At 42.4% G+C, this 26,822-nt stretch overlaps 1 protein-coding gene across 6 annotated transcripts in view; it reads right to left on the bottom strand.

Annotated features, from left to right (window-relative positions):
* The window catches only part of CCM2 (CCM2 scaffold protein), a 326,059-nt gene that overhangs the window by 13,242 nt on the left and 285,995 nt on the right, over window positions 1-26,822 (bottom strand). For all 6 annotated transcript variants that reach the window (XM_069210904.1, XM_069210900.1, XM_069210899.1 and 3 more), the window contains 4 exons: window positions 17,187-17,322; window positions 15,291-15,348; window positions 5,297-5,435; window positions 4,346-4,484 (listed from right to left, as the gene is read on the bottom strand). In XM_069210904.1, the coding sequence (XP_069067005.1) occupies window positions 4,346-4,484; window positions 5,297-5,435; window positions 15,291-15,348; window positions 17,187-17,322 (472 nt within the window). The remainder of the gene's footprint in view (window positions 1-4,345; window positions 4,485-5,296; window positions 5,436-15,290; window positions 15,349-17,186; window positions 17,323-26,822) is intronic.

The raw sequence follows: 26,822 nt of genomic DNA, 5'->3' as shown, positions 1-26,822 counted from the left end.
ACACTTCCGAAATCTATTTACAATGGGGGATTTAAATAAAGATTGGTCAAGGCAGCCGCAAGTAGGCAGACAGAGCAGAAAGATAACACTTCAGAGTACCCAAAGCAGACCCCTGCTGGCAAGAGTAAGAATAAAAAGGACTTCAGAGAGAGAAGCAGAAAGAGGGTCAATAAACATTTCTGTATAATAAAATAATTTTTTTCCCCCCCATCGGCAGGCACATATCATTTTGGTGGATGGATGCCTTGTTTCCAGAATAACATTGTAGACTTTGGGAGAAAGGTCAAAAGCAATTAACTGTTGCCTCTAAAGCTCCACGAAAGAAGGAAGAGTTGACAGGTTCGGGTGGAGGACCTTCAACAGAAGAGCCTCCCGAAGGGACAGTCTGATCGGAGGATCGACGCTCATGTTCAGAAGTTTGGAATACCACATTATCCGTGCCCAGTCGGGAGCCACAAGGGTGACATGGGCATGGTCATTCCTGATCTTCTAGAGAACTCTGGGCAGGAGTGGTATGGGCGGAAAGGAGGCCTGAGCTCCGTTTGATACAAAAAGCGTTTCCAAGGATAAGCCACCTTGGAAACTATTGTACGCAAAAATGCGGACATTGCGCGTTTTCGGTGAAGGCGAACAGATCTAAGCAAGCCTCTACCCACTGCTGGAAGAGACCTTGCACCACCTCAGGGTGGAGACATGATTCACTAGGCATTGACAGCTGAGTTTGCCCGCTCTGGCGTTCAGGTAACCTGCCAGATGTTGAACTATGAGGGATATGCCCTTCTGTTCCAACCATGGCCTGAGACGCAGAGCCTCTTGACAAGAGGGTCCACTACCCCACCCTGCCTCATCCCAGGAGTGACATCTGTCACTACTGTGAGATTTAGTTGGGGAAGAGAGAGGGGTTTGCCTCTGCCCCAACCGCGGTTCGTTAGTCACCACTGCAGACCCTCCGAGATGTGGACCATGTTGGAAAGATTCCGCTGATGCTGCGCCTACTAAAACTTCAGGTCCCACTGCAGAGCCTACATATGCAATCTGGCATACGCCACTAGCAGGATGCTGGAGGCCAAGAGGCCAAGCAGCCTCAGAGTCAGTCTCACTGAAACCCAGGATAGAGGCTGAAAAATCTGAATCATAGCCCAAATATCCTGGACTCACTGCTCAGGAGAATAAACCTGAAACTGCATTGTGTCCAGAACAGCTCCAATGAAGGGGAGTGTCTGAGAGGGAGTCCGGGGTGACTTCAGAACGTTTATAGGGCACCCATGTGAATACAGGAGGTCCGCCTTAGTCTTGAGGTGGGAGACAACAGTCTGGGGCAAGCCCGCCTTCTCTGCCAGTCATCGAGATAGGAGAAGACTGGCACCCTTGATCTACGCAGATGAACTAAGACCACCGCCATCACCTTGGTTAACACTCGAGAGGCACTGGTAGGGCCAAAGTGAAGCATGGTGAGCTGAAGGTGCTTGTGGCCTACTGTGAACCGCATGTAACGTCTGTGGCCAGGCAGGACAGGGATGTGAAAATAGACATCCTGCATGACCAACGCTACCATTCAGTCTTTGGGATTCAGGGCAGACAAGACCTGAGGCAATGCAAACATCTTGAATTTCTCCTTTCTGAGGAAGAAGTTGAAGGTTTGGAGATCTAGGACAGGGCAAAGACCCTTGTCCTTCTTGGGGACCAGAAAGTAGCTGGAGTAGCAGCCACAACCTACTTCTGGCCCTGCTACGTTCTCTATGGCTCCCTTGGCCAAGAGAGCCTTGACTTCCTCACTGAGCAAAGACAGATGATCCTCCATCAGAAGGTTGTAAGATGGAGGTATGAAGGGAGGAGCAGATTCAAATGGGAGGGAGTAGCCCCTTTTAATGATCTGTAAGACCAACCTGTCGATGTTATGGACTGTCAGTGGTGGAGATGATGGCGGATTCTGCCATCAACTGTACGCCCATGATATGGAAGGGCAAGATTAGGAGTACTTAGAGGCTGCATCTGCCGGGGGTGGTGGTTGTAAGAGACAGCTTTCTACCTGACCCACTGGGTCAGGAAATACCACCCCCTCGCCCGCGCACAGGCTGGTATGCGTGCACGGGACAGTGGCTGCGATTGGGCTGAACGTCCCTTAAGTATTCAAAAGGGTCCATTGACCACTCATTCTTCCAAGAGGCCTAGTCCTTTCACATAAGGCTGGGACACCAACCTAGGACACATGGGTTGTGTCAGCTCCAGAGTCATGGTCGGTCAACTCTGCTCAGTGTCGGATCTGGGGATCTAAATGGGGCTAGTGATGCTGGTGGGTTCCTGGCGGCATTAGCGTCAAGACAGGCGTCAGGGAAGGTCGTATTGGCACAAGCAGACCAGATCGTTGATTGGATCCATGGGGGCTCATTGGACTCCAGGTCAAAGCCTCTGGCGTGGAACCAGATGGGGCCCTCTTCGACTCGAGGGAGCCCGAAGGTGCTCAGAGGGGCTGGCCTCATGAAATTGTTTAAGTTGAGAAGGGGTCACTCTAGTTCCAGGAAAAGCAAAGAGGCACGAAGTCAACTCAGGCGTAAGCTCTGCAGAGCCATGCCTTGAACATAGGTGTTACTTTGTCGCTTCAGCCGACGGACGAGTCAAAGCACGCTTCCAGTTCTTTTAATTCTTCTGCCCGGAAGATTTTGAGTGGGACGAAGAGGACCTGGGGATCCTGGAGCGGTCCTGAGACTGAGACCAATACGGATTCACCTACTGGGCTGCTAGCAGCTTTAGGGACCACTCCCTCAAAGCCCTCGGCGCCAAGGCTCATAAGTCTGAGCATGATTTGGAGTCCTGGTCGTGCTCCAGACACCACAGTTACACCAGGTGTGGGTCCGTATCCAACATGGTGCAGTGACAGGTGCCACACGGTTTTAAACTTGTCCTCCTTAAACACATCCTCAACACACCAGCAGGAAAAACCTCCACAAAAAAAAAAAAAAAAAAAAAAAAGTCTACAAAATGTTTAATAAAAAAGAAAAAAAAGAAAAAAGAAATCCTGTCAAAAAACAGAGGGGTAGCTCTTCTCCAGGTCAGCGCTGACACGGAAAGAAAAGAACTGACAGTGCGCCGAGGCAGCACCTATATAGGTGACGGGGATGTCACTTCTAGCATGGACGATGACACAGATGATACGTGGAGCAGATCAACGCCACCTACAGAGGTACTGCTCACGAAAAATCTTTCGGACCCAGTCTGACACCTGGAGAAATTCAAAGGTAAGGAATATACTTCTAGAAGTCTCTATCAGATAATGTTTTACTGTGTAAGACAGTCCATTTTCTGACAGAAAGAATTTTGTCAACTGTCCAGAACTGCATTTAAATAATGGATTACTTGAGGTGGTGTTGCTGCTGACTTTGCACTGTTATTTGTAAAAGGATAGCCATCTTTAGAAACCAGTTGTCTAAGCAATGGTAAGCAAATATATGTTGACAGATCTGAAAGGGCGCCACTAATGTTAAGAATTTAGAGAAGATGTACATGCAAACTTCACGCTGAAAACAGAATTCTGTATTCCTAATGCAAGTTGCTGATTTTGAAACCGATAAACTTTTGGCACGTCTGATGGTCATAATGTAAAAATATATGTCATGTAAGTCTATAGTTGTAATTTAAGTATATCCTTTAGCAATCTGTCTGCGGTCCTAAGATGTAATCAGGGATAAAACTCCTATTTTTAACCTGTGTTCTTCAATAGTACATAGCTTGATCACACATTTTGTTTCCATTGAGCGCCTAATAGTGTCCAGTGTGTGTTCTTGGTTTAAAGGACAGGCAGCCTGCACCAGACAGTGCACGAGGAAAGGCCTTTTAGTCTCTGGTTTAATGCTGTATAAATATCTGGTAGTAGCATGCCTTTTGTTATAATGTACCATACTAGAAAATGGTTTGAAAAGTTCCCTCCAAATGGGGAGTTGAGCAGTGAAGACGGAGCGACAAGTAGTTGCTGCATGGTTTCTCAGGACTTTATCAGCATTACTGAGGGCTCCTATGGTCTTGTTCTTCTACAAGTACAGATGTATTCATGGTCCTGCAGAGATATTTTCAAGTTTATCAATATCAAAGATTATCCCACAGTGCAGAAACTAGTTTCCTTTTACTTTAAGACTTTGGCACATTGAGGAAGTTAACACATGGAGTGGTTAAAACAACATGGTTCAAACTCAAAGGGATGGTTTCCAGCAATAAATGCCAGTAGCTCCTATCATGCACAGTTGTAATGTACTTCAGGAGCAGAGGAGTCTAAAATACAGTGGCACAAATGCTCTAGATATGTGAAGCTATACCACTCCGTTTATGAATACCATGGCAGCTTCAGGCTCACCTAACAATAGGAACTTTCTGCTGTCACCGTAGAGCTGCTTCAGATTTATGCAGAACTCATGAATGGAGGCCCCATTTCGGTACTCATGAAGAAGTGTTGCAAACTGCTGGATCTCTTGAGATGAAAGCTTAGTCCGTAACTATGGACGCAAAGAATACAAGTTAAAATGCAGGATGTAACACATTCACCACAACATTTAGATAATATAAGTAACTGATGGGCAATGGTGTGATACAACCATAACAGGGATTTAAGTTGTATTTTTCTAAATTTATTTAGCACAGGTGAACCACTAGTTGATTAAAAAAAAAAAATGCCCGCACAGCAAAGTTAAATTTGCAAAGCATTCAAATTTCAATTATTTGGGATCCGCACATTTGAAGCCGATAGTCCTTACTCTTTTTATATTCCCAAGTAGCTAGCCAAACTAGAATCTGCGCTTAGAAAAACAATTTTAGCATAGCCCACGTTTGGGTCTTAATTCATGTTGCATTTGTTTTCAAAGCTTTTCAAGAGCTGCTAGTGAAACAATTTGAGGGATTCTTTCACAGCTCACTTGGAACTGGTCTTAACAAGTAAAGGAAACTCCAGATCTCTGAGATCTGGTGGAACAGAGTAGATTTATTGAAATGAGCCTCTTCTGAAATCTTTACATTCCTTAACAATTTGGAACGGTTATAAGGACACTGAAATAGGATAACAAAAAGTAACCAGTTGGTTTGTTGCTCTATCAGAGGGCACTAAACAAGAACTCAGACTGTTCAAACAAGTAGCATACGAACTTCATTCATACCGCCTCCCCAGTTTTCACAACTATTGAGAAACGAATTGATTAATTTGCTGCCAATTAGTCTGTCTCATGCCAGCCACCTGACATACACACTCTGGAATACACTAATCATAAACTGAACTACGCAGGCACAAAGGTTTGCAGTATTTTTCAAAGCCTACCGTTGTCATATAGTCCTGGAGAAGTTCTGCAGCTGTAGTGCTGAGTTCGCTCTCGCTGACTGTCTTGATATGAGGAGAATGTTGATTAGAGAATGATGAGGGGGAGTTGCCACCAGTGCCCAACGAACCCCGAAAGGAACTAAGGAAAAAACAATTGGCAAAGGAGCTTTATTAACCAGAGCAATAAAAAAAGCCCACAATATATTTTCTCACTTGGGCAGACATGGCAGTGAAACACTTGTGGAATATAACAAGACATTCACAGCAAACAATGGAACACACAGCATTGCAGTTTCAGATGTACTTACCCACATAAAACAGCAAATGTGTAAATGTCTTGGATTTGGTCAGGGTATGGCATCTTAAAGGGGGGTGGGGGGGGCGAGATTACTTACCAGTTTCAACAGTGGTTCACTTGAGGCTACTGAAGATCCACATGCTCTGCATCCCACCACCATCCAAAGGGTGGGCTTGGAAAAGTGTCTTGTTTTCTGAATAAATGTTTGTGCATCATCCAAAAGCAGAGTTAGTATGGCTTTGATGATGAGGACCAGACGCTTACAGTGCTAAACAACATTGCCATGCTCAGAATATATTTTCACTGACAGCGTATTAGGAGACGGGGTGGCGTCATGAGAATCTCAACTAGTCTTAAGCTGCAAAACGTTTGCTACAAGTAAGTAGCATTTTCCTTTAATGCTTGAACCTATTATAGATTCACAAGCTGTGCATCGGTTGCAAATCAGTGCTTCCACCATATGGCACAGGCATAACAAAAGTGGTAAATTAAAATTCTTTAGTATTGTTTTCCCTACAGTAGCTTCTTTGCATGACTGAGCTTTTCAGTAAATGCCCAGTAAATGTGTGAATGGATCACCAAGAAATAATCGGCAATTAACAGTCAAAAGAAGCCAATGAAGCAACTTTCTTTCTTGTGAAATTGTTCTCTCATCTATGAAGTAACTAACTGAATGCACTGCACGATCCAAGGTAAAACTGTTTTTTCATCACTGATTTCCCTAGAGTTTGTGGAGCACGGGATAGTAACAGGTGGTGGGGCATACTTAGAGGTTTTGTCTTGTCAATATGACTGGTCTGTAATGCAAAGTCTTTTAAGCCCTTACTGCTGCTGACTGTGGCTTACATGAAAAAGGACTGTAACCCACAGGTTTGACTGATGACGAAATAAACAGTACTTTAAGAATAAACTTTGAGCAAACGTGTTTGTCTACTCAGACTATATATTTTTTTTTATATGGTGGGTACACCGAGTGCCTAGATTTCAATAATTCTAGCAGATATGTACATGAAATTAAAATAGACCTTCACTCAAGCTGTTTAAGTGAAGTGCATGTGGTGGCTGAAACAGGTTGCAGTAGGAGGGTCACTATCGTCTTTAAGTTAAACGTTGGTGGGTGGGGTATGCAATAGTAGTTCTAGGCATTTCAGTAACACTAGATAATGTACATGGACTGGCATTTGAAAAGACCAGCAAGTGCTTCCAGTTTTAAGAAAAGGATATTTACCATTTATGAAGTGCCCTTTTACTGAAACAGCCTTTAAGCAATAGTGATCAGTAACGCTTGTGCAGAGCAAGCTTAGAAAAGCAAGGTTTCCATCTTAATCTTAAACATACTCATATTCTCCTCCTTCTCTGACAGACTAATGAAGAGAGAATTCCCCAGTCATGGAATCACATACGAGTCTAGGGCTTATTTGACCCATCTTGGTCACCAATGTTTTTGGGAGTCAGATGATTTACATGCTTCTGCAATGCGGACCATATATCTTGGGTGCCAAAATCATTTTGATATAGAGGCCTAAGGTTGATTATCTTTCTTCAAAGTTGGCTCGCTGGTATTTTCTTTTCTTTGATCACTTTTTTGATAACACATTCGTGATTCTTGAGACAACAAAGTCTCCACAATCCTCAGTTTGCCCAGATAACAGCATCAATATGCCACCCTTGGGGGGGTTTCTCGTAAGTTTTGACTTGTGTACCTCAGTAGGCTAACTTTGTGGAATACTGGAGGCTTGGGTTTTTAATTGGGGTCCATGATCTTTTATTATTTAGAGACTTCCATAAAGCCAAAATTCTTCAGCACCCAGATTTACAGACTTTGAGCTCCCGTAATCTATGAAGTCGTAGTAACACCTGATTCATAGTCATCTTTGAAACTTTTCTGACATGTTTCGATCGTGTATGGACATGTACTTCTAAAACTGATGACAGAAAACACAATTAGAAAAAAACGTTAAATAGGTTGTGCTGCTTAGTGGAGTTTGGAAAATTTACCCAGAGTCGACAACCAACACATTATTGCTAGATATTAATCATTCTGATCTACCCAAAGAAACTGAGTTATGCTGTAAACTCTAAGACAATGTGTTAAACAGGATTCGGCAATCTGAACTGATATGGAACATGCCTACTCTGCTGTTACCGAATGGAACTATAACTTACTACAAAAGTAACCCATTAGATGTTATGCATGGTATTTTCAGCTGCACAATGGCAATTGTTAGTTTGTATGTGTGAGAAACTATCATGCAAAGTTCCTCAGAATGCAATGATCCTCAGACACGTTTGTCCAGGAAGTTCTCATATTTGGCCTGCCTTACCATGATGCTTGTGCAGTTTTAACATAAAAAAATGGGTGACCTAACCAAGATTTTCTACATAGTCTCTCTTTAGCAACATTTATTTCTTAAGAAAGCAGACTACTAGACTTAAAAGTCTACATCACCCATTTATTGTCATTTTACTACACAACTAGAACCCAGACAAGAGTCCAGTGAATCTGCAACTGGTCAGCTATATCCACCCAGCTCATAAATATTAAACCAGAACAAAATATATAGGTCTACTTATGCATTTTCTTCTTCCGCACGGAGGTTTAATGAGGATTAATGTGAAGCCCATCACATATTTCTAAAACGCTACTCGCCCCTTGGATATTTTTTCCAACACATACTTGGAAAATATATGTATGGAACGAGAAAAATCCATAAAAGCTTTATAAGAAGCCAAATGGAAGAAAAGGGAATGAGGAAATCTGTTGAACATATTTCTACGTTACCAGCCTACACACTTTAGGCCTTTGTGTGAACTGGAAAGGAGAAATTCTGGGCAAACATGAATCAGTGAGTGGTGGGGAAGCTTTGAGAACCGTCCCATGGATCAAGAGCACAAAGTAAAAAGTAGCATACATTAGCACATCTAAAGAAACAAAGCAGCACAGACACATCAAGGTTTTACATGTCCTTCCCCTTTCACTCATATTTATTCATTTTTATACAAATGGAGACACAATCGTTGTCTGCCAATCTTAGATATTTACTAGCTGGGCATTTAAAACATTTGGTCATTGCAGAGCTTAAACTGAGGGCTGGTGGAAGATTCCATAAGACACAAACGTGAGAGATGATAACGTTTGCTGAGAAAATTATGCCACATTGACATAAATGGCACAAGAAGTTACTTATCGCAGGTGGTAACTCAAGAAGCTAAATAGTAGCTAAAACAGTTCCTAAACAGTGCAATGAAGACACTCGGTGGGCCTTTTATCAACAGGTGGGAATCTTACTTAAGAGGGCTCTATTGCAGTAAAGGATACGACGCAGAAATGATGTACGGGTTATAACGGTAAAGAGGACACAATGTGTTCAAAATACGTATATATAATAAAATCATGGATAAATGGCATTAAACAACAATTAAGTTATAACAGCTTTTCCTTACTAAAGCTTTCACATGCTGTGTCAGTTACAGAGGACTACAGTACATTATCCACAGTGGGTATCTTACATTAATGGCTGTAGGAGCTAAGCACCATTAAAGACATCTCTCTAGTCTATTCAGAACTAGAGGGTAATTATCTCGGTCTAAGACTGTTCCCAGTAGGTATGACTTAAGAACCAGAGACTGTTAGCACATCTTACTATTTCAGGTAAAGGGGCGGTTTAGGTAGTCTGCAACTATGTATGTTGCAACAGATCTGGTACATATTACAATAGAACTAATCTTGTCCTCCCTGCATAATTAGCACAAAACGTTTATGTCCACCCGGCAACACACTTGTAGGCCATGAGCCAGGACCCCAAATTCAGGCCGTTGGTACCACTCGGGGGCTGATGGGTTCAAACATGATTTTTTTGCAAGGTACGGATGTCTACAAATGGAAAATAAGTCACAGCAAGTCATCACTCCTTGCCTTTTGACTGATATTATTGGATTAGCAACCATAGCCGAAATGATTTTTTTCATATTTTTTATAAATAGCATACAAATTCATCATAATATGTGAAAAAAATCTAATTCCACCAGATTGATTAAATTCAATATAATTGAAAAATAATTATGATTATTAATTGTAATAATAACAATACAGTCCTTAAAATAATAACAATAAAACAAGTGTATTCCTCATATTCATATAGATTATATACATAAAGTATGTCATAAGTGAACAGAAACACAATTTTATCATTCACTTTCGGCATCATCATCATCTGAATAGGTGTCATTCTCTGCATCTGATTTTCACAGGTGGGAAAGTCTGCACGTCGGTGCACTTAAGGTCATTTGGACAGCAGAAACATGTTGGCAGTTTGCGGTTCCTAATACAGGTGCAAGCTAGTAGATATAACACAGCCTGAGGTGCTGGCTGCCCCTCGATCCAGTACACTACCAGTTGCTCTGGTCCCTCGTGTTTTTCCAACTTCCACCCTCTCCCAATTGGACTAGGTGTCTGTGGATCATTCAGAAGACATCTCTTGCTTACAGAGGCTTAATAATCTGCATGTTCGGCATGTTTCTTCAGACAGCCCCTGCAAGGTGGAAGTTGATGACTGTCTATCTCACCCTTCTTTGTGCAGATAGGTGATATCTCAAGTCATTCACATGATGAACCAAAGAATTTGGTGCATACAGCAAGCACAAAAATTGCTCCAATTTGTCCATTAGTTCTTCAGAGAGATCCCATTTGTCTCCAAGCAGCGAAAATGTTTCCAGTGTATGTCTGTTGGCAGACAGGATTCTGAATGCACTTACTTTTCTTATCCCGCTAACTCTGTTACTGTGTCACATTCGGTAAACGTATGGAGACCTACCATAGTTCGACAAACATTTTCACCAAGAGTTGAAGCTATTTTCCCAATGTCAAGGACTTACGTGCATATTTTAGTACCACATTTCAAAAACCATTTAGCCATCATGCTGTCATAGAATCCCAAACATATAACAAACACATCGATGTCGTCTGAGCTTATCACTATTCCCGCATTAGCAGCGTGTGCAGCATGCAGCAACAAATGACTATCTGCTTCTTTTCGTGCACTGTTGAAATCGGGCCCTTTTGGGCTCCCTTCAGGTGTGATTTTGTAGCATTTATCTCCACAGTTCGCTAACAGTGTTTTATTATCAAGTTTTACAAAATACTCTGGTTTCCTCCATTCATTAACAAGAAATGCGATGAGTTGTTTTATGCCTTACATGGCAACAGTTACGGAGCATCTCCCCTTCCCAAATTGTCAGACAGTGGGGGAAATTCCTAAGCCAAGTCCTTTCCCTCTGATTGTCCTTTCCCTGTTCTTAATAGACGCCTCATTGTGCATATGAAACATTTAATTCTTTGATTCCCATTTCCTTCCTTTATAGCCATAGACAAGACAAATATAGCCACCTCACCAAAGTTTGATTCCTCTCCTTTAACTCTCTTGACAAGAATCATACCATCAATCAATATGGCTGAATTTCCAAGTATTTCCTCAGCAGGGGTAACGTTTTTCTGCAAGTATGATGCTTAAACAGCTTTGTTTGACTTTCACAACAGACCTTCTAGAGTTGCTAAAGCCCATGGTAAGGGTCCTAAGGGATGAGGGAGTACATCTGCCATTTGAAGGTTCTGATTCTGTGCGGTCACAATTATTCAACCAAATAGTGCTTTTCCTGCTTTCATGATGATTGGCCTGCCACGGATGTTCACTGCCTTCTTCTGGGACGTTAGTGAAGCTTTTTAGCTTGTTCATTTTCATTGGGTCATGAAGCTTCTTACTAGGTGGTTTATTTTCAAGTCGCTCAAATTTGAAGTCTGCATAGCACTGTTGACCTATTTTATGCGCCTTCATTAGATTGCATACTATGTCTTGAGATAGCTTTTTTTTGCTATGGAGAGACTAATAAGATCATGTGGCCTAACAGCTGTGAACCAGACTAAGAGCTCTCATAACAATATCTTCGTCTTTTTCAATTCATGACTTATGTAGGTCTACATGAGTAAGATCTGATCAGTTGTTATGAACCATTTCCCCTTTCTGACCTAAAAAGGCGCTTCTGTGTTCAGCCCTCATATATCTTTTCACAGCACCCACCCTGAGGTTGACCCTTGCCGAACCACACGGAGTCTGTGTGTCTTTGTTGACTGTTAGCTCCATCGCTTGATTGACCAGAATTAGTCCTAAAGGATTTACATCTGACAGTTGAACTGAAAAGTATCTGCTGATGAAGTTGCAGTGTATCTCTGGATGTTTCACTCCAAGTAATGTCATTTCGGCATAGTATACAGGAAGATATCTAGCGTAGTTCATCCTGTCAAATGCAAAACACCATGGGATCATACAGCGTATGGCCGTAAGTTGTAAATCCCAATTTCCTTCTCGAGCAGCACGCAGGAGAGCCAGCAAGACATTTTCAACAATATCAACATACGACATACAAAACGGAGCGAGATCTCCATTGTCATGACAAAGATGTTCCAGGAATACACCCCACAGCTGTGTTATTTCAGCAAAGGCAGCATTCGGCAATAATGTTGTTTAATCTCTGCTGGTATAGGTCTTTTGCAAAGTCCTTTACATCCTCAATGAAGGAGTAGACTACCTGAATGTTCTCTTCGTAACTCTTCTCCAACCAGGGGATAAACTCCAATCAAGCCAGTCTTAACATAGCTTCATACACCCACTTGTGTACTCTTAACTGCACGATTGTCCATATGCTATTCTAGTATTGATGATATTGATCCTTCTGCTATCATGTCTGCTTCAAAGCAGAGGCCAGCGTCGTGAAAGCATTTTCCAAGAATGGACATTACACTGTAAATGGTGTGAAAGGGTCCTATTTTCAAAATGATGCTGTCATACGTTGCTTTATGCTTCCACACGATCTCAGTTGCTTTTGTGCAGAGAGCGTGATCCATGACCACTACAATTTTCACTAAATGTAGTGTTTCCCTTATCAGCTTTGACTATTTGAAAATTTCAGAAACAGTCGTCAACTCAGTTGGAGGGGCATTCGTGGTGGGCAAGTATCCAATGGAATCCTGTGATACCACATCTAGAGCTCTAGTACTGATGTTAAATCCTGTCCAACTTGGCATTATCTGTGCAAGGCTACCTTCTTCTGTTGTAACAGCCCACATTATGTTCTTATTTTGTGCAGGCTTTAACTTGGCAACACATTCCGGCATGGCTTCAGTACTTGCCTTCAGTGGCTGAGGCCCAACTCATTCACCAGAAACATACATGAACAATTCTTCAGTATTTGTGGTGGTCAATGTTCTTTGCTTTTGTTTCTCAATGCTTGGGAGAGGAGCTTTAAAAGGCTGTAGTCCAAACAACTTGGGCTGCACAGCTATACTGTTGACTGACACAAGGTGGTATCATTTTCTTCCAGTTGTGAGTATAAAATCCCATGACCAAGTCTGTTTAGAGTGTTATTGATTTCAACATTGCCTGTCAGCATTTTTATTATGGGGTATGGAAGCAACAATTGCTTGGAGGGTTTCTGCTGGTTATTTGTGACTGCGTATACAATGCCCTGACTGAATGATTACATAAGTAAGGAAACCCTTTTGGATGTCTGTTTTTTCTGGATCTTCAGTCAGAAGTCCTAATAGGAACCATTTAAGGTAATCAGGCACTGTAAATGAATCTTTATCAATGCCTGATGGATGATATGGCCATGATGTTGAAGTCAAGTTCATTCTAATCATTGTTTTTGTGTGTTGTAATGTTTGATCAATTATCATGTTCATGTCTGTTGCCTTAACCTTTAAAACTGCTATTTCTCTTTTCATACTCTGTTTTTCTCTTACAACATCCTGTAGCATGACATTATCAGGTTGGGCCAAACATTTTCCTCTGTAGTCTGGGAATATGCAGAGGCTGTCACCAAACTTGAGTCCAATTTTCTTCGAATATGCTTCTTGGTTGATTCATCTACTCCCTGTAGTCCTATGCATATCATGAGGCTTTCAAGCCTTTCAGTGAGTTGTCACATGTATTACCTCTTTGCTATGACTAATCACAGTTCTAATGTATTGAGATAGTTCATAATTTGCTTAATCTCTCATATTTTTGTAGTGATCATCAGTTTGAATGCTAGATTCATGATCTTCCTCCTTCGCTTTGACCCTTGTACAGTTCCTATAACAAGTTGCATGATAATAGGCTTCTGTAGCCCCCTATGTCCCTACTACAAACTGCTAATATCTTTGAATCACAATTAATGGTTGCACAATCTCGATGCCTTTTGTCAACTCTAAGCTTTGTGGCCTTGATTAATTTCTCACGCATTACTGTTCTCTTGCAGCATTTTATCATTTCCACGAAATATACATTCTTCAGCATACACGTTTGACTTTAATGATGTTCTTCTGTTTAAGCATTTACTTGTGCATTTACTTGTGCACTCACTCGTTCCAGCATCATTACCAACACTTGCTTCAGTTTTTCACTTAATAGTCTGTAAATCTCTCTTCATAGTAAAAAGGCTCGTGCACTTCCTGTGGTAAAATACTTGGGAAACTGTGTAGCTTTCCACATTTCTCACAGTGTCTAACAGTGGAATGTGATTCCTAACTTGACCTGCCTTTAACAAAGTTTTCCATGATAAGCAGTCCTACTGGCTTGTCAGCGTGGCTCCATATTGGACATTTTACCATTAATGAATTATACACTGGGGATCAGAGGGACAGGATGTGCTTGGTTCAATCTTCTTCATGATGCTACACTGTCATTCACTACCAGCTCTGGAAAAAGAAATTAATTAAGTTTACTTGGTGTACTTAATATAACCATAATTGCTATTATAATGATCAATGTATATTCCCACATTTACTGTAATTTTAATTTTGTATAATAAAATTCACAATAATAAACATTATGAAAAAAAATTCCTTTACATCAAGATATCTTGGGAGTGGAGTGGTAACTCACAAAAGGCAAAGAGTTATGACTTGCTATCACATATTTTCCATCTCTAGGCGTCCATACCTTGCCAATAAATATGGTTGGCTCAAGGCTTATTAGAGATAAGGTGGCTCTTGTTCCTAAATTACAGCAGGCTTTGAACTCAATCCTGTAATAGGAAATAGTGGTTAGGCTTACAGGAATTGATGAACGATGTGTAATATCTAATGTTCGAACTTGTAAAGGGTTGGAGATTGAAGATGGGTGCATTAGCGGAAGGTTGTCTTTCTTGGGATAGTAGAGAATGAAATATTCATGTTACATGTGGCAATATAATTTTTGTTATCTGTTGCTCGTTAAGGCAACGTATCCATATGGAATGCAAATGAAACATTTTGAGCTTGGAGTAAACAAACGGCCTTGCCATGCATTCAACAAAAAAAATGTTCTGCTTTTGTAAATTCTCATAGTGCTGTTACAATATTGGCTGCTTTTGTAAGCCCTTTGCACCTACAGGCTACCCATGACTTTGGCTACTAGGATACAAAACTATATTGTGAGCATACCAAATGTGAACCTGTAGCACGTCAACACATGTCAAAGCCCACTCACAAAGGCGTTCTGTAGAAGTGCTTAAAGAAACAGTTTTCACACTGGCGCACAAGAGATACATGAATGCTTTTCCCTCCCCATAGAAGCGCACACACTCATGCCATACAAGTCCATGCATAATGTGGAATACCCAAGTGATAAACTGGAAAAAAATGGAAATGGCACCCTTTTTATATGAGTAAAGTACACGTACAATGGGTTTGCTTCCAATTCATAGGCTTCTTTAACATCCACTTTAGAGGACGAATCATCTGCAAAAGAGAGGGAGAAATCTGGTGAATCTGCCATTTCTTACACTAAGCAGTGTTTACTAAAACTAATAGAGATACATGGTTTCTCTTCATGTATCTATCCTAGGTGAACGAGCCATTTGGGTGTCAGGCAGAACCACACTCCAGAAATTGAACCTGAACAACTTTACCCAATATGGACCAACAAAGCATTCATCATTTCAAGTACTTTAATCAAGTTCAAAAGAGGGCTTTTTGAGCCCACACGTCGAACATGTTTTTTCTTCCAAAACAGGAGGATGTACATTCTAGAGGTGAACAGCACTAAGATATATAGCATACACAAATGGGTACTCACAATTATGGCAAATAAGAGGACTTAAGTGACCCAAGATCCCACAGTTTGGTCACAATGGGACACAAGGGCTGAAATACCAAAATCCTGGGTCCACATTCAACAGCAGAGCCTTTATTTCACATGTAATCTATGTATCATATTTTTTTAAATATAACTTCAGAGTGCTGTGAGAACATTGTAAAATGTGAAAGCGGAACACCCAGCTTTAGGTGGCAAAAAGAGATAATTCTTAAATGTATTGATGGAACTGCCATGCACCAAAGACTTGCTATATTTTGCAAAAAGTAATTACACATTTCTTTTTTGCACATCTGCTTGCGATAGGATACTGAGAACAATTATGAATGCAGCTTTCTTTGACACCCATAAATATCTGTGTGCTGCTGCTATCTGGCAACGCTCCGAACTCAGTCTATAGTTAACACTAACATGGTCCTACTTTTAAAAAGGTTACACAACGGACATTTTCGACTGTGTACAGACCTGCTATACTCACTATTTACAGTAGTGCTCTTGGGCCACCAAATTCAGTTACAAAGCTTTTAACCCCCGATTCTGTAGGTTCCTATCCATATCTGCTGCAGGACAGTGTCTCCTTGTTGGCTGATGCATACATCATGCCTGCTTTTTTGTTTCTGAGGGAACAATACATTACTGCTGTTGCCATCTCCCTTACACCCGATGTTTGTGTTTCAGAAGCTCACAAGAAGCTGCCATTGCACTACCTATTTTCTAAATTACCTAACTTTGTTAAAAACCTTTTTAACTCTACAAACACTTAAACGATCGGCATTCTGATTTTAAAACTGCGTTGAGTATGTCAGCCTTGGCACACAGACCGCTCAGTCTTTTTGAGTACTCTTGGTTGCAATGTATTAATTGTCTCTGAAGAATATGAAAGGATTGATGAAGAATTCTATGAACAAGTAGCCCAGGAATACGGAAACAAAAATAAATATCACTTTGACCATAGTAATTCCACTGCACACGTATAACCCCTTCCCAGTTTTTCAATCTTTCAAAAGGCTAGCACTATTATCAGACAGAAAATAAGCTTCATTCTCTACTTGGCCAGACTTAATTTGACCCACCACTGATTTCAAATAGAGAAAGGGGAACTAGCAGCAAAGATGTATCTCAAAGCTATGAAACTAGTCACGTCCGATCAAAGTTAGGAACTTGCACAATAATCATACATGCAGAAATCAGATGGAACAGATCACAGGCCATGAATATGACTCTGAAATTAACCATTATGAACCTGTGTACATACTCATCACCATCTCACCTTCCTTTACCTCCACCTAAAATTTTCTCCCCAGTTCGACAGTTGCCTGAAACACTTTAGATTTCAGGTTACCTCAGGTGGCGAGACACCGCATTTAGATACCAAATCGTTATTTTCAAAGTGACCAAAACTTCAAGATTTACTCTTCCATATACTTAGTTTTGAAACAAAAGATAAGAACCGCCTGCCCCCAGAGATGTGCCTTACACTTACCACTATGCACAGAGGTGTGGCGGGTTGGCGTGGAGGCCCCATCGAATATCGCACGATTTAAGAAGTCAATGGTGGACTCAGTGTAAACAATCTGGAAGACCTCGCCAAGAAGAAGGCAGAGTTCCTCTGCAGCTGCCTGGAAGGGAAGAATGAAGCGGAAATTACCAACTGCAGTCACAATTGCTTATTGATTTGATGCTTGCAGTGGAATAAAAAGTGAACAGATAAAACTGGAAGAAAATACACAAACTTCCAATTGATAAACTGTAGGCCTGGGTTACTTACTTGAGACAATTTGACAAAACTACTTTAGGGAACAAAGACCTTATTAATAGCTCCACACTCCTATCCAATGAGTTGAGTGAATGTATCATATGTGCTCAGCCTCCCTGATAGTTATACCATAGTACTGCTATGGTGGCAAAACCTCTGTTAGTGAGGCATCCCAGCATCGAGGTGATAGTGCTGGCATTCTACTTCTATTATATTTACTTAGATTCAATTAGCCTCTGATTTTCTTCCCCTTCTTTCTTGGTTTTCCTTAGCTTCCCTTTTCTGCATATTTCAACCCAGGAGGAAGGTGTGATTCTTCTTTCTACACTTAATTTCATTAGCTAATAACAATTAAATTTGTCAAGCAATGCAAAAAAAATTCACAGTGTAGTTTCAAATACTGTAAAGGCAATTGCTTCTTCTGTAAATCAGTACTTTTAACTTTACTTTTGCTAAGTGTAATAATCTTACACATTCAGTATCAACGTAGTTCACACGTTTACTTGTTTTATTATAGCATTTAAAAATCTGAAATAAATAAAAAATAACTTGATTTCAACAGTGAAATCTGCGATTTATTTTTTTAAAGCCCTGCCAGACCCTTGTGAACAGAAGCACTTACCAATCAACAACAATAAACCGCAAGAGGAAAAGGAATCCCCATGTGATAGGAAGGTGTATGAAAACTATTTTACTAGCTTAATTTATCAAATGAGAAAAGATAACATAGGTAAAGGTATGAAAAGGGGATTCCAGAAGAGGTGTCTGAATGAAAAGATTCCCAAGAGAAGTATGAAGTCCAGGTTTCCAGTTTGAAGAGGCCACAAAATAGAAAGCCTGCAATAAAATGTACGGAAAACCAGAGTATTTTAGCTGCTGGCCTGCAAAACGGTACCTAGAATGACGAATTTAGAAATCTACAGGCATGGTGTTTAAAACCTTACAGCTTTGAAGGTTAAACGAGGAAACACTAGAAACATTTGTCATAATTTACTTCCGTCCTTAGTTTGGAGTTGATCATGGCTTGGGCTATAGAGCAGAAGTCAGATGCTGAGATAAGAGACCTCATATTTACTTGGGAGTAGTCACTGGAAAATACAAGGTTATGGGTCTTCTCAATGTGTCTCCTGAAACTTAAGACAAAAGGAAAGAGTGACGACAGGGGATTTGGTGGAGGAGGAAACTGCAGCAAGCGGATCATTTTCAGGCAGGATTTCGAGGTAGCTGTACACAAGGAGATAAGGAGTGAGAATAATTGAGAACTCAGTCTTCGAAGAGTTAAACTTAAGGGTGTAGATCATCAACGTGTGGTGGTCATCAAGGATGTTCTAATATCACTCACATATGGCAAAGTTAAGTTTAACCAGTGTATTGATGCACATGGACAGTTGTATTCAAAGGGTCCTTAGTACCACGCTAAATATCGTGACAGGATTGAACTCTAATGAAATTGTAGACTGAATAGACAAATTGTGTATGACTAGATAAAAAAAGCTCTAGGGAAATTCAGAATGGACACTTCATAGTGGCATTTCCCCTGTACACTGGACATGAAGTTTCCTTTGTTGCCCATTCTGCGCCTGAGAATCTGTTTTTCCTCCCCATGCCAAAATAGTTTCTTATTCCTGCACCAATTTTACAGGCCACCTTCTGGGTGCTCTTTTGCTGGCTGTGCTCATCTGTAATTAATGTGCTCAGAGGTCAGTTGTGGGTCAGCATGCATGACCAACCTGTGCATAACCCACTCTCAGCTCTCTGTTGGCTCTTTCTGTCTGGGTTCATATTACTTCTTCCCTCCCAGCAACTGCTTCAACAAGTCTTCCTTCGAGTGGTGCTGCAGGAATACCATGAACTCTTTGCATAACAGATAAGATTGGTGAGAATGAATTAAGAACTTTGTTTCAGATGCCCATGAGAAGAGAGGACAGACATACAAAGGTCATTTGAGTTAGTGGCTACCAATAAGTCCAGGAGGGCGAACACGCATGAATAACCACTATCAAGCATAGAGTTTACCATTAAATACCAGAATAAGATTATTGTTGCCTGGTGGCACATAACTGGAATTTTGAGAGTCAATGTTGCAACGGCTGGGAGGCAACACAATACTCAGTGATCTTGCCACAGCAACTGAGGCTAGTGATAGGGCAGTAGTTGTTCAGTTCCTGAATGTCTAGAGTATGGTTTTGAGCAGTAATAAGAATATTAGCTTAAAACTAGTTAGGGTCCCTGGCCTTAAAAAGAACAGAGGTCTTCATTAACATATTAGAAATGTGTGGTAAGGACATATAGGAACAACAAAGAAATATGGTCAAGGCATGTCCTTGGCCAGATACTACACCAAACAGCGTGGTTCGACATCACAATTAAAATTCACATTTGGCCTGCAGACAATGTTATGCTACCAGAATGGAGCTTAGGTTGCTATCTAATTTATTTAACTTCTTTTTTTTTTGTAAATAAGGAAGAATTTTCAATCTGTGTTTAATGGAATACACGAGTGTAGGAAGCTGGCTCTGTATATACTACATCAAAATGATATATGGTGTGCTTACGGTCCAGGGGTTCTGCAGAGGCTTAACAGAGGCTAAAGCTGATAATACAAATGCTCTCTTTTGTGGTAGTTTGGTTGAGCAGCTAGGCTTAGATGGTATTGTTGTACCACACATAGGCAATAAAGTGAAGCACACACTCAATGAGTAACTCCAGGCCAATGGTTTTTATAAAGCAAAAATATGTTTGGTTACTTTACTTCTAGAACCACAAGATTCAAGTTGTAGGTAAGTATATTAGCAAGTAAGTATCCAACATATGTATCAATACCACTTTGTTTCAATTTAGTAAGTTATATGGTTTTTGAGTAAATAGCAACAATCTGTTTTAAAAGTGGACTGTGCAATTTACAGAAACAGTTCTGGGGGGAAGAAAAGTTAGTATGGTTTCCAGTTAAGTACAAGACTTACAGTACCAGTCTCCATAGGTTAGGATGTCCACATGTTGGGGTTCAAGTTAACCCCAAACACCCACCACCAGCAACACGGGCCGGCCAGGTGCAGAGATTAAAGTTGAGATCCATTTAACATGGGCTCCTATAGAGACTGGGGGCACTCTGAATCAGGCCTGCTTGCAGGTAAGTACCCGCGTCTTTGGAAGGCAGACCTGGGGGTTTAGAGAAGCACCAGGGAGGCCACAGGTCAGCACCAACCACACAGCCTAAGTGGCGTGGGGCAGCCAGGCGCAGGGTGCAAACAGTGTCGGGCTCCCAATGCTTTCCTATAGGGGGACCCGGGGGCAACAAAGATGCTGCAGGTGAAGTCTAGGGGGTCGGTTCTGGGAAACCAAAGCTGGGCAAGAAGGGGGCTGCCTGCTAGACGTTGCTGCACCGAAGGTCGGTATCCCCAAGGCCAGATGGCTGCAGGTGCTGGGGGAACCTTTTGGCTTCGGGAATGTTCATCCAGTTCTGTCGCGGTCAGGAAGGCCCTCCAGATTCAGGCTACAGGCGTCGTCGTGGTGGACAGGAGGGGTCAAACCAGGGTGGCCACTTGCTCAGAATCGACTGGGGACTAGCTCTAGTCAGTTGGGCCACCTGGGCCCAGTCCGTGGGCATCTGGTGCGAGTAGACAGGAGTCGTGCATCCTAGGAGGCTCTGGAGTCATTGGATGGAGTTTCTTCTTGGACAGGGCCGATGTCACTGGAATTCCTGGTCCCCTGGGGTGCAGGCCATCCACTGGAGGCTTTTCAGAGGTTGCTGGTCCTGCAGGATGCGTTGCCTTCTTTTTTGCAGGGGTTTTGAAGCTGGAGACAGGCTGGTAGGGCTGGGGCCATGTCAGTTTGCATCTTCCATCTTCCCTGCTGGGGGGTCAGCTTAGCAGTCCTCCTTTCTTCTTGTGAGGTCGCCAGGAATCTGACGAGCTAGGTTCAGGGGAGCCCTTAAATCCTGGATTATGGGGCATTACAGGGCCAATGGCTACCGTCCCTGAGGTTGGCTACACACTTCCTGTGTCCACTCCCTTGGGGGCAGGGGACACAGACCTAATCCTATTGGTCCCTGTCCTCCAAACAAAGATGGTGGATTTTGCAAGGGGGGGGCACCTCGGCTCTGGTCACCTTATGGGTGGCCAGTCCTCCCTGTTTTTCCTAATTTTTCCACCAGACTTGCTGCCAAAAGTGGGGCTTTGTCCAGAGGGCGGGCATCTCCACTAGCTGGAGTGCCCTGGGGGCACTGTAACAAAAGGCCTGAGCCTTTGAGGCTCAACGCCAAGTGTTAAAGTTCCTGCAAGGGGAAGGTGTGAAGCACCTCCACCCAGTGCAGGCTTTGTTTCTGGCCACAGGGAGCACAATAGTTCTCAACCCATGTGATCAGAAACTCATCTGGAAGTGTTAGTCTGGCACAGACCAGTCAGTCCTGCACTACTAGTTTGGCCAACATCAATAAGATGCCCTCTGTGTGCATTTTTCAATACATCCAACACTGGCATCAGTGTGGGGTTATTGTGCTGAGAAGTTTGATACCAAACTTCCCAGTATTCAGTGAAGCCATTATGGAGCTGTGGAGTTTGTAATGAAACTCCCAGCCCATATATTCAATATGGCCACACTGCACTTACAATGTCTAAGAATGGACTAAGACACTGTAGGGGTATATTGCTCATGCAGCTATGCCCTCATCTGTGGTATAATGCACCCTGCCTGTGAGGCCTGCTAGAGGGGTGACTTACCTAAGCCAGAGGCAGTGTTTTGTGGGCATGGCACCCTGGGAGGTGTGCCATGTCGACTTTTTCTCCTCACCAGCGCACACAACCTGCAAAGGCAGTGTGTGCATGTGTTTTGTGAGGTGTTCCTCCAAACTCCCCCACCCCCAGGTGGCATAATACATGCTGCAGCCCTTAGCAACCTTCCCTGGTCACAGGACCGTTGGTACCATGACAAGATGCGCACTTTCCTACAATGAGCCTTTGGGGACAGAAAAATTCCCTGCATGACTCTGGACAGCGTGCTCTAATGGCCTATGCCATTTTCCTAGTTTGCACAGTTGCTGTTTTTTTACTTTTCCAACAGCGAGTCCAACAATTCTGCAGCCTCCTGTTACAGGGACTGGAGGGGCCAGGGGGTGCTCTGAAATAGATTGAGAGAATAGCTACTGCCTTCTCTACCAGGGTTATTGCGGGACTGGTGGTGGCAACAGTGTAATTTGTAGTGAAGGGCCCTGACTTTTTATCCATCTTCTTTATGGAGATAATTACTGACTTCTCCTGTCTAAAGGTTCCAAAAGTCAGTCCCACTTAACAGGACATTTCACCTCCATCTGTATGATTTAGTATGGAAAGATTATGTGCAATGTGTGTATGAGGCTGAATAAAGTGTGCAAGGTAAACTATTTTAGTTTCCCTTTCTGTGTAAAGCAATTTAAGATGGTTGAAGGACTGTGCAAGTCTAATTAGATCTCTGCTGACTTAGAAGCCTCCATCTTTCCATTCCTTTCCTTAGTTCTCTGTTATAGATAGTTACGCTGTCCAGTGGATGGGGTGTAAGATTACTTCCTCTCGAGTTCGTCTGCACTTCACCAGCCAGAATACGCTCCAGTTCACTCCTGCCTGATCTGTATTAAGAAAACACTGACCTGCTGTCTGTACCTAATCAATATCTGTACCTGAGCTAGTTGGAAGCAGCTCAGGAAGGACTTTTGTTGACTCTCAAAGGGTCCTAGACAACATTCACAGTATGTTTTTCTAAATAAGATCTGCTCATAGAACCAGATGAGGCCAAATTCACAAAGGTTCACAACAATTGCTGGGGCAAAGTTAAAGTAGATTGAGGACCACAGGGTAATGTTTGTGAAGAGGAGTTGTTTCACAGCCCATCAGGATTATTTTCTAGAACTGTGGGTCACAGAGGCACAAGCATGTCACCTAATATGACAGAGATTTCCCTAGGGTAGCCCTAGTTAAAGAGGAACACATTTGTTACCTTGAATCAAGGCATCACTGAGAGGAGAGACTACATGGATCAACATAAAACAAATATCAGGGTAGTTAATGGTCAATGGTCTGTGTCAATCACAAATTGCTTCTGGTCATCACAACATAAAGCATAGGGCAATGGGCCAGCCCACTTCAAACATTGGCTCTATTCACTTTGAGTGACTGCACAAAGTCTGTGCACATTGTTCACTTTTGCCTAAACATTATTTTTAACCCACCATTTACAATGTCTCACAGTTGTACTATTTCGATATGTTTCTTCAAATAGTTGTAAGAATTCTAAATCAGTAAAAAAAAAAATCGACCTCCAGAAAAATATACTAAAGACACTGGTATGCAAAACAACAGTACAAGCTAGTAAGCGTTTAGTCGACAAACTAGGAGCTTTTGCCCAGACCACAGCATTGAAACACTACTTTTGTCCATTCTTGATGATCTAAAATGTACGCTTTATTCAGGTTAGACGAACGCCTTGATCTTGCTGTATCAATCTGCTGCTCTCAACAGTCAACCTTTCCATCCCGTTAGACTGTATCAGAGCACTAGGCATTATTGGGAGAGTAAGTCAATGGATCAAATCCTTCTGGTTGGGCCGTTTTTCTGAAGTAAAGCTGGGTACTTAATCTCAAAAAGGTATCAAAAACTTGTGGGACTACCCAAAGTCCTTTGCCAATATCAAATGTGTTCACTACATATGTTGTGCCACGAGCAAAAGCGATTTTGGAGGAAGGCGTTAGATCATACGTGTATGCTGACGACACCGAGCTTCTACTCCGCCTTGATGATAACCCAATCTCCCACACTGAAGTATGTGCTTTCTATAGCAGTTGATGGGCAACAACAAATGTAAGTTGAAAGATAAAAAAGGTGCAAGCCCTTATTATAAATGGCCGAGGCGGCTTGGGGCTCAACACTTAGCGTCCTTGTAGATTGGGAACGTACCTTCACCATTTACATGCATGAAGAGACTTAGGGTAAAAAATAGTTAGCCAGCTATATCAGTCTATATTTCTGCAGTTGACCCTCATCTACCTTTATATCAAAATCCTTAGAAACATTCCCCCTTAGATCTATTCTAATGGTAAGCATAAGCTCATAACCAATTCAATTGGTTCTCACCTGGACTCAGTTAATTTTCTTTATTTGGATCTACCCCGATTTGCACCCCATAAATGACAAGTGGTCTAGAACACACAACCAGATTTGTGGTAGGTGCACTCTATTTCACTTGTGTGAGCCCTATTTTACAACAAGCATTGGCAAAGCCAATAAGGTCTCACATATACGAGAGCTACTGGCTTTGGCATTTTTTTTTTGACATGTTGTGCACCAGTGTGCCTGCTGTTCAGTATGGCTAAAAGTTTGGGGAGAGAAGTGTCCTTCAGTGGAGTGGGGGAGTGGGGGGATCGGAGTGTCCTAGACCGAATTTGTTGGAGTAGAGTGTCACAGAATTTCCTTCCTTGCACTAGGGCCCATGAACACTGGGTACACCACTGGCCCCAGTTCTTCACAGAGACCAGCTGCACTTGGACAGACGCATGTCTATACCCAGCACCATAAACCACCTATCTTCAAAACTCACTCCACGGACTGAACTGTGTATTCAGACTCTAGGACCAATCTATAGCAGAGTTCAGATCTGCATTCTCCGAGATGCACCAAGCCGCTTAGGCAACTAAGCTCTAAACCAGGCCCCTACGCACCCTTGCTTCCCGCCAAGGCCTCATTCATGCCAGTATCATGCCTACATGAAGCTAGCACAGATGCACTAAGCTCCTCACGAGCTCTATAGCCACAGTTGGCAGCCATCCCCTCATAAAGACCTTTCCTACACCAAAAAGCCAAATCATCTAAGCTGTATGCCCGGCACTTAGAATAAAACAGATCTACATCTAACTGCTGCACATGTATTCAGATGGTCTTTGTTTACGAGCCACCCATCCATACTCCCAACACGCAGCTATATTCACAGCCTCTCATGCCAGCAAGCTCAACTCTAGGCACCTACCCAGCCCCACTGCTCACCCTCTCTCTCAAAGATATCTGCTCTAAATCCGACACAAGCCAAATCAGCTGTGCACGCAGCCACTAGGCACACCAGCAAACTACATTTCACCTAGCTCACTTTTGCACCCTGCTTCTCATACAGACCAGTTGTACACCAGACACCCAACAACCCTTAGCAGTACACCCGGTCTCTCATGTAGACCAACTCTAACACCAGCCAATCTGCTGACAGTTTCACCCTAGCTAGCTCTGTGTATGCCCAGATCTGCCTCTAGGCAGGACTTTAGAACCGGTTCCAGCCTCGGTCTCAACTAGGCATGCCTTTGATAACCACATCTGCACCCCACAGGCATGGCAGCGCCTGTCCTTGTATTGACCCACATGACTTTATACGCCAGGCTCTTCCCCCCGCCTGCACCTTCCTCTCTCTGCTGTTTACACCTAGGCTCTCTATACCCATGCCTCCAACCTCACTCTTCTTTGTTTTACCCTTTCATCTAATTACCATCCCTTACCACACACCCTGCTGTGCACTCATCCTCCCAAGTATTCAGGGGTGTAACTTCCAGCAGATGCAGTGCTACCAGGGCCCAGAAGCCAGAGGGCCACTCTGCAACTGTGAAATAAAGCAATAATCAGGGTTCAAACATCAGCCATGGGGCCCATTTATTTCCTCAGCTGGGCAGAAGCGGTGTTCTCCCATAAAAAAGTGCTAGCCTCCCACACTTGTGATCATTTTGTTAATTTATCCAGATTCCTAAGCTTGAACGTTCAAGGGCACACATACAACATTCTAATTCTATTAAAGAATTTCCATAACTAAACAATACATGGTGTTTTTCTCTGGCAGAAGCACAAATGAGACAAGGGCAGTCATTAGCCTACAAGGATACGAGTTCTAGGCTTGATTGGTGTTCAGGGAAATGTAATATCTGATTCCACAGGTGTGGCCTGTTTATTATGAAAAGTGTTTATAAAGGCAGTATGCCTGGCATATTTCGTGTGGAAATCATATGGTAAAGTCAGCAGGTCTTCAACAGTAGATTACTGTCACACTACACAGTGAATTATTGACAAATTACATTACAGGCCATAGAAAAGTATTTGTCTACATGCAGTCTCACCCATTACCATGGTAGGTAGGCATGGTTTATGGTGTTAGTCACCCACTCTGACAAACCCAAGGAGTAGAGTTTCACTGTGATGATTCTTGTTAGGCTCTACAAAGAGGGGCAGAATTCGGCTTTTCTAACTAAAGTTTGTACATATCTGTATTTTTATAAATGTATGCTTGATGGTTGCCAGCTTCTGTGCACTTCTTTGCCAACTTCTGCTCTCTTCTGTAGGTCTGGAATGCACATAGTGCATACACGCC

Source organism: Pleurodeles waltl, chromosome 10, assembly GCF_031143425.1.
Source record: "Pleurodeles waltl isolate 20211129_DDA chromosome 10, aPleWal1.hap1.20221129, whole genome shotgun sequence".
NCBI lineage: Eukaryota > Metazoa > Chordata > Amphibia > Caudata > Salamandridae > Pleurodeles > Pleurodeles waltl.
The sequence above is the reverse complement of the archived record's forward strand: the minus strand, read 5'-3'. Positions and strand labels throughout refer to the sequence as shown.